General features: G+C 43.9%; 1 protein-coding gene across 1 annotated transcript; it reads right to left on the bottom strand.

Moving 5' to 3' along the window:
* Positions 1 to 625: 625 nt before the first annotated feature.
* On the bottom strand, positions 626 to 7,537 carry LOC145350509 (interleukin-8-like). The gene is made up of 4 exons (XM_080199708.1): positions 7,474 to 7,537; positions 3,126 to 3,261; positions 2,936 to 3,019; positions 626 to 1,306 (listed from the first exon to the last, which is right to left on the bottom strand). Exons 1-4 carry the CDS (start codon positions 7,535 to 7,537, stop codon positions 1,279 to 1,281), a joined length of 312 nt encoding a protein of 103 aa, XP_080055834.1. The 3' UTR covers positions 626 to 1,278.
* Between the last annotated feature and the right edge of the window lie 1,147 nt (positions 7,538 to 8,684).

The raw sequence follows: 8,684 nt of genomic DNA, 5'->3' as shown, positions 1-8,684 counted from the left end.
CCCTCCCTCATGTCCTGATCAGCTTTACCCTATTCCCCTTTGACTGTGACCACCCCCCCCGCCTCACTCCAACAGCCTTACCCCTTTCCCCTCTCCCTGATCCCAATTGTTTAAACAAGCTACCCATACAAGAAAAAATAGCTCTTACTTTGTCCACACCCACTAGGGAGACTACTTTACCTTTACCTGATGCACACTATGTGAGATGCTAATAAAAAGGATGCTGACACTTGCTGTCAGAAAGCATGATTTCTGCTCAATTTGTTACCAATTCAGTAACCTACTTTCATCCTGCCATTTACTTTCACCCTGCCATCAAGAAGCTGTCATTTTGCCTCCTGCTGAGTTAAATGCTCCTGCCTGCCCCATTCTCCACTTCTGAGTGTTTCACAAGATTCTGCCTAACATTCATAAATGTAACATTGACAGTAGAGTATTGGAAGACCTGCCATTTTATAAATAGGAATAGTATGCATCAATGTCAAACACACTCCCAATGCCACAGATCTTTCTAGCCTCTTTCCTTACTTTTGTTAGGTATATTTTCAATTTAAAGTATAGCAGCTAAAAAGTAACAGGAAATATGCAATGGAAGAAGTGCATGGCATCAGCAAAACCTGTTTTATTATGGTTCAAAATGAGGTTTTAAAATGTATTCATATTAAATAAAGTACAACAAAAAGATTGAAAATGTGATTAATCATTCTGAGAATATTTCTACAGCATTATCAGAAGTGTTCCTCTTTGGCAGTAAATGAACATATGTGTTTACAGTAGTTACATTCAAATAGCTAACCGAAGTAGAATTTTGTCAGAGATGTAATCAAGGTTGGAATGGTGAAATTGATGGTGTCGGCATGTTTCAAGAGGGTTTCTGTCTGCCAGTGGCAACATGCATAATGCACCCTGCTGGCAGCACTACTAGCTGCTCTGGCTGCAATTTTCAACCTACCAATATTTCCACATGGATTAACAAGTGCATTGCAAACATACAATTACTTTGAGGTTGCCTCCAATGCTGCATTGTAAAGGCAGCAGACAGTAAATACCATATCACTTCCACCTGAAGGGGATTTGTGTAATATAAAGTTGTAGTAAATAGCAAATGTTTGTATGCTTAAAATATCTAATATATAAATGCAGCAGATTTGCAATGACCTTTGTTCAGTTAAACTGGTTGCCTGAAGCCCACAGTATGCCTGTATAAAGTGATAAGCAAATGTGAATCCCTCATTCAGTCAATCTCAGGCTCTTGATGTTCACCCACTGTGTTTCTTTTCAGTGAACTTCACCTGTCTTCTTGGAACTGTAGAACATTATAGAATGAATAAGGATTAGAGAATGACAAATTCAGGTAGGTAAAATCAGGAGATGTCATGTCAGATGATCAAAAAGGTAGGTTTCATTTTTTTTTATTCATTCGTGGCTAATGAGTGGCTGGTTGCCCAAAGGCAGTTGAGGGTCAGCCACATTGCTGTGCCTCTGGAGTTACAGGTAGGCCAGACTAGGTAAAGATGGCAGATATCCTTCCCTAAAGGACATTAGTGAACCAGGTGGGGTTTTCCAACAATTGACAATAGTTTCATCAGTAGATTCTTAATTCCAGATATTTTTTATTGAATTCAAATGCCACCATCTGCCGTGGCGAGATCTGAACCCATTTCTGGATTAATAGTCTAGTGATAATGCCACTAGGCCATCACCTCCCCTTCATGGAATGTCCTACAGAAGAAAATTCTGATAGTGAGGCAGAGAGATGCAGGGAGGTAGAGAGGCAGAGAGGTGCAGGGAGATAGAGAGGCAGAGAGGTGCAGGGAGATAGAGAGGCAGAGAGGTGCAGGGAGATAGAGAGGCAGAGAGGTGCAGGGAGATAGAGAGGCAGAGAGGTGCAGGGAGATAGAGAGGCAGAGAGGTGCAGGGAGATAGAGAGGCAGAGAGGTGCAGGGAGATAGAGGCAGAGAGATGCAGGGAGATAGAGAGGCAGAGAGGTGCAGGGAGATAGAGAGGCAGAGAGGTGCAGGGAGATGCAGGGAGGTAGAGAAGGGATATAGAGAGATAGAGAGACATAGGAAGATCGGAAACAGAGAGATGTAGGAAGGTAGAGAGGCAGAGAGGTATAGGGAAGTAGGAAGCAGGGAGTTGTATGAAGTGAAAGAGGTAGAGAGGCATAGCGGGTAGAGAGGCAGAGAGGTGTCAGGAAGTAGAGGGGTGTAGAGAGGTAGAGAGGCAGAGAAGTGTAAGGAGGTAGAGAGGTAGAAAGACGTAGGGAGATAGAGAGGCAGAGAGGTTAGGAAGGTAGAGAGGTGGAGAAGTTTAGGGAGGTAGAGAGGCAGAGAGGTGTAGGGAGATAGAGAGGCAGAGAGGTGTAGGGAGATAGAGAGGCAGAGAGTTGTTGGGAGATAGAGATGCAGAGAGGTTTAGGGAGGTAGAGAGGCAGAGAACTATAGGGGGTGGAGAGGCAGAGAGGTGTAAGGAGATAAAGAGGCAGAGAGGTGGAGAAGTGTAGGGAGATAGAGAGGCAGGGAGGTAGAGAGGCAGGGAGATATAGGGCGATAGAAAGGCAGAGAGCTGTAGGGAGGTAGAGAGGCAGGGAGGTTTAGAGAAATTGGTGCAGAGAAGTGTAGGCAGGTAGTGAGGCAGAGAGGTGTAAGGGGGTAGAGAGGCAAAGAGACAGGGAGGCAGGGAGTGTAGGGAGATAGAGAGGCAGAGAGGTGTAGGAAGTAGGAAGCAGAGAGGTGTATGAAGGTAGGGAGGTGTAGGGAGGTAGGGAGGCAAAGAGGTATAGGGAGGTAGAGAGGCAGAGAGATGTAGGGAGGTCGAGAGACAAAGGAGGTATAGGAAGGTATAGAAGTAGAGAGGTGTAGGGAGGTAGAGAGACGGAAAGGAACGCTTTCCTATTTCCTGACCCTTGCCCTTCCACACATTGATAGCTTACCTTTTGATCAACCTCTTAATTATTTTCTGCACCCACTGGGCTTCAGGGTTCAAACAGACTTGGTTACCACTTCGAAGGGTAGCTCTGAAATAAATGCAAATTGTCATCCACCCAATTAGCCTATAATCCAATAATATATAAATGTGATTTTCCAATAAAAAGCAGTTGGATTGCAATATAAACACTTTACATGATCTCTACTTTTCCACAATGGGTACCACTTGGAACTATTTCAATATTTTCCATGAACTTTGGATGGATGAAATGAGCGTTTGTTTTGATGCATCGGCAACGCAGTTTCATTCCCACGCTTCTGAGAGATGCAACTAGAATTTTAAAATACACAGGATTAATCAATCTAATTTTCACATCTTTTCTCCTCTTTTATTTGTTCATCCTTTGATTCTACTGCTGTAAAACCTTCAAATCAGGTTCCCCGACAGTTAACCCTCCAGAGCCAGCAGTCAGCCAAGATCCTTAGAAATATATTATTGTTTGAAAGCTTACTGTCCTATACCAGTAAACTGTAGCACTCTAAATTCATTCCCAGTTACTGAAAGAAAAACATTTTTGGGGCGGGGGAGGTTTATTTGTGCGGCACCCCTTCAAACAACACTAAGTAGAATACATTCCTTGGGTAAAGACAGCACAGCAGGCCAATACACGAGCGGCCCATATGGTTTTTCACTGAAGAAATGGGCATGAGCCATTCAGGTAATGGTTGTGACACTACCAACCCTTGTGGGATACTTAGAGTCCGAGGGAATGGGGGAGATCCTGAATGAATACTTTGCGTCGGTATTTACGAAGGAGAGGGGCTTGATGTCTGGTACCGTCTTCGAGGGAGCGGTAGACCAATTGAAGGAACTATCGATTACGAGGGAAGAAGTGTTAGGGCTTTTAGGTAGCATTAAAACCAATAAATCTCCGGGGCCCGATTACATTTATCCTAGGCTGCTTAGGGAGGCGAGGGATGAGATTGCTGGGCCTCTGATGCAAATCTTTGGCTCTTCTTTGGGCACAGGTGAGGTCCCAGAGGACTGGAGGATAGCGAACGTGGTACCGTTGTTTAAAAAGGGTAGGAGGGATAACCTGGGTAACTATAGGCCGGTGAGTTTAACTTCAGTGGTAGGCAAGTTGATGGAGAGGATTCTTAGGGATAGGATGTATGCGCACTTAGACCGTTGTGATCTGATTAGGGATACGCAGCATGGCTTTGTTAAGGGGAAGTCTTGCCTTACAAATCTTGTAGAATTCTTTGAGGAGGTGACAAAAACGGTCGATGAAGGACGAGCCATTGATGTTGTCTATATGGATTTCAGTAAGGCGTTTGACAAAGTCCCTCATGGTAGGTTGGTAGAAAAGATTAAGGCTCATGGGATACAAAGCCAGGTATCTAGATGGGTGGAGAACTGGCTTGCTAAGAGGAGACAGAGAGTAGTAGTGGAGGGGTCCTTTTCTAGCTGGAGGTCTGTCACTAGTGGTGTGCCGCAGGGCTCAGTACTGGGACCTCTTCTCTTTGTAGTGTATATAAATGACTTGGAAGAGAGAGTAAGTGGTGTGATCAGCAAATTTGCTGATGACACCAAGATGGCTGGATTGGCGGGCAGTGAGGAGCAGTGTCTGGCAATACAACGGGATATTGATAGGCTGGTATATTGGGTAGATGTATGGCAAATGGAGTTTAATCCGGATAAACGTGAGGTGATGCATTTTGGCTGGAATAGTGTAGGGGGGAGTTATATGTTAAAGGGTAAGCCTATAAAGAGTATAGAAACGCAGCGAGACCTGGGGGTGCAAGTGCACAAGTCTTTGAAGGTGGCAGTACAAGTGGAGAGTGTGGTGAAGAAAGCCTATGGTATGTTAGCCTTTATAGGAAGGGGTATAGAATATAAGAGCTGGAGTCTAATGTTGCAGTTGTACAGAACGTTGGTTAGGCCGCATTTAGAGTACTGTGTCCAGTTCTGGTCGCCTTACTACCAGAAGGACGTGGAGACTCTGGAGAGAGTGCAGAGGAGGTTTACCAGGATGCTGCCTGGTATGGAAGGACTGGGTTATGAGGAAAGATTGAGCAAATTGGGGCTGTTTTCCCTTGAAAGATGGCGACTGAGGTGGGATCTAATAGAGGTATATAAGATTATGAAGGGTATAGATAGAGTAAACAGTGGTAAGCTATTTCCTATGTTAGAGACACACAGTACGAGGGGCCACGGGCTAAAAGTGAGGGGGGAGAGGTATAACACGGATATTAGAGGGAGGTTTTTCACACAAAGCGTAGTGGGGACTGGATGCTCTGCCAAATAAGGTGGTGGAGGCAGGCACGCTGAAGGTGTTTAAGAGTAACTTAGACAGGCACATGAGTGGGTTGGAGATGGGAGGATATAGGAGATTGTTGTAAATAAGGTTCATTAGCATTGGGACGTCCCTGGTAATGTAAAAGGATGTGGTATGATAATGATGTTTTTCTCTTTTAATTCACAGGTTTTAAGTCGGTCGGCCTTGTTGTCCAATGAGGGGCATACACACGATGGGTCGTACAAGGGCTGCTCTTGGATGTTTGAGATTGGCCGAGTGCTTCATGTCGTTAGTGTGTGCTTAAACTGGACCAGATGCTGGGCAACACGACAGCTCAGTGACTATCGCTGATTGCTGTGCAGACACATGGATTTGGGCCAGTGTCTGTGGGAGTTTGCGCATTCTCCCCGTGCTTGCGTGGGTTTTCTCCGGGTACTCCGGTTTCCTCCCACACCCCAAAGATGTGCTATTAGGCTGATTGGAGGTAATAAATTGTCCCTAAATTAGTTTTCCCTCAATGTGGAATGCCATAAACAGTAGATAAGGGTCATGGGTGGAGGGGGGACTGGTAATGTTAAAATGGCGGCACGGGCTCTTTGGGCCGAAGGGCCTGTTTCCCGGGCTGTTTTTGTTTTTTTTTGTTCTTTGATACACAGAGTCTGCATAATGTCATCTGAAATGGAGACGTAAAAACCAAATTTTTCCCTCTTGTATCTGCTAGTGTCAAACATACTCTTATCTTCCACTTAATTTTCCATCTCATAGACCAGTCAGTCATCATTTATTTTGGGTGGAGATAGTTTTCTCCTATTTTTACTTTCCACAACAGTGTTCAGGAAATTGGATAGCACAGGTAAAATGAGGTAAAATTTCACCAGGACCACATTGATTTCAATAGATGAAAATAAGGCAGGTTCTATAATAGGTTCTATAATACAATATGCTTTGGCAGTTCACCTTCTGTTCATTCTGTGAATATGGGGATCTACCTCATTACATCAGTGTTAAGCAATTACTCACTTATTCAGTAATCACATACACTATCCAAGATGATTTGACGACCAAGCTAGCCAGTGGGAAAACAGATTGAAAAGGCCATGGACTTTGTAATGACGCATCCTTGGTAATTAATCCTCTGAAACTTATGGCTTACTGACAACTGTACTTTGCTGAAAAAGGGTAATGTTTCTGTGAACTCTCAACACATATTGCATGTTGTCTGTAGTTTCTGAAGGACCATTTTGGCTAAGCTGGCTCCGACTTTGGAACAAAAAATTATGGATTCAACCCCAGCTGCAAACCTCAGCACACAATCTAGTTTCACACTTTTAGCAGAGTGTTTAAGGCAATGCTGCCTTGTCACAAATGAGGTGAGTTCTGCAATGTGCCTGGTGGAAATATCACAGGGGCTCGGTGAAGCTGTCCACTTCTAGGAACATAGGAATTAGGAGAGGAAGTAGGCAAATTCGGCCCTTTGATCCTGCTCTGCCATTCAATCAGATTATGGCTGATCTCTCCCTGGTCTCAAATCCATCCATTGCCCATATCCTAGCTTTCCCCAGGGTGGAATGTGAGTACTGTAGGTCTGCAGGAAAGCAACTGAAATACTTCTAGCAATCAAGAGCCTTTTAAATCATGGAATCCTTCTTCCCAACAGTTCCAAGGTGAATGCTGGGTCCGCAATTCGCCAGTTTGGCGAAGGCGTGCAGTATAAAAGCAGCAGCCAGCAAGCCTATGGTTAGCCAACGTGAAAGGCTTGTGTTCAGTGTAAAATCACCAATTTTATTGAGGACAGCAGATTTGTACAAGTGCCACTAGAAGATTTCTTAATCTATCCAAAATTTAAAAAAACTGTGGGGGCGATGCTTCCATCCCACTGTGCCAATTTTTTAGCACAGCAAGCCGGGGGAATTGCACGTCTGCCAATTCACAAGATTAGCGCATGCATTTCCACCATGTGTGCATTTCCCAGTCCCAGATATCCAGCGTTGTATGCGCGAATCCCTTGCATGCCCAGCCGTGAGATTCTCCCACCCCACTGCACTAGAATATTAGCGCGGCGGGGTGGGAGAACTGCCTCATAAATCTCCATTTTCCCCCAATATCTCTAAGCAAAATTAAACATGGTAAAATGTGTCAGCAACAGCTTTGTTACTTTGATTCGGGAAAATAACTGATTACTTGCCTTCTGTGAATACAGGAACACTGTAAACAGTGCTGCTATATAAAATGCAATTTCTTACCTTCTGTGAAAACTATATAGAGTACAAAGAAAGTGAAGGCAGTTGGAGCAACCTTGCTGTTCATCGTGGTTTACTTGAATAATGTTGCGTATCTTCACACTGTTGCTGCCTTCATTTGCAATTAATGGTTCACTGCTAAGCTACTGTATTTATTATCTTAGTATCTTTAGTCACCATGAATATTGCATAACTGTGTGGTTCCCAGCAAATCATCCATGATTGTCACAATGAATGAAACATATTTAATTGAAAACATTGTTGAAATGAAATACCAAGGGAATTAATGTTAACCCCAGCAGGTGACTGATGGATTGTTTGCCAGGGCTGGGAATTATGTAAACCATCTGTGTCATTTGTCAATTGTTGGAATCAGTCCTGAGAGATCGGATAAACTGCCATTTAGAAAGACATGGCCTAGTCAGGGCTCGGCAGCATGGCTTTGTTAAGGGAAAGTCATGCCTTACAAATTTGATTGAATTCTTTGAGGAAGTGACAAGGAGGATTGACGAGGGTAGTGCAGTAGATCCTGTCTACATGGCATTTTACAAGATCCCACATGGCAGACTGGTCAAAAATGTAGAGCCCATGGGGCACACGGTAATGTGGAGAATCGGATCCAAAGGATAATGGTCGGTGGCTGCCTTTCCGAATGAAATGTTGTTTTGTGCGGTGTTCCGTAGGGCTCAGTGTTGGGACCCCTGCTATTTGTTCTTTAAATTAATGATTTAGACTTGAACATAGAGGGCACAATTGGGAAATGTGCAGATGACACAAAAATTGGCTGTGCAGTGGATAATGCAGAATAGATATATCAGTGGAATAAGCAGGAAAGTGACAGATGGAGTTCAACTCTGATAAATGTGAGGGAGGTCAAACAATAAAAGGGAATACACAATAAATGGGAATATATTGAGAGGGATAGATGAAGTGAGAGATCTTTGTGTGCAAGTGCACAGGTTCCTAAAAGATAGATAAGATTGTAAAGTAGGCATATGGAATGCTCTCCTTTATTGGCAGAGCATAGAATATAAAAGTAAGTTTATTTATTGGTGTCATAAGTCGGCTTACATTAACATTGTAATGAAGTTACTGTGAAAATCCCCTAGTTGCCACACTCCGGCACTCTGGCACAGAGAGAATTCAGCATGGACAATGCACCTAACCAGCGCATCTTTCCTTGGGAGGAAACTGGAGCACCCGGAGGAAACTCA

This window comes from Carcharhinus amblyrhynchos, chromosome 1 (genome assembly GCF_965287045.1).
Source record: "Carcharhinus amblyrhynchos chromosome 1, sCarAmb.v2.hapA, whole genome shotgun sequence".
Lineage (NCBI taxonomy): Eukaryota > Metazoa > Chordata > Chondrichthyes > Carcharhiniformes > Carcharhinidae > Carcharhinus > Carcharhinus amblyrhynchos.
The sequence above is the reverse complement of the archived record's forward strand: the minus strand, read 5'-3'. Positions and strand labels throughout refer to the sequence as shown.

Coding starts and splice junctions, on each gene's coding strand:
- LOC145350509 (XM_080199708.1), bottom strand. CDS start 7,537: ATGAACAGCAAGGTTGCTCCAACTGCCTTCACTTTCTTTGTACTCTAT. Junction 3,020..3,125: donor TGTGGAAAAGTAGAGATCAT/GTAAAGTGTTTA, acceptor CATTTATTTCAG/AGCTACCCTTCGAAGTGGTA. Junction 1,307..2,935: donor ATTAAGAGGTTGATCAAAAG/GTAAGCTATCAA, acceptor AATGTTCTACAG/TTCCAAGAAGACAGGTGAAG.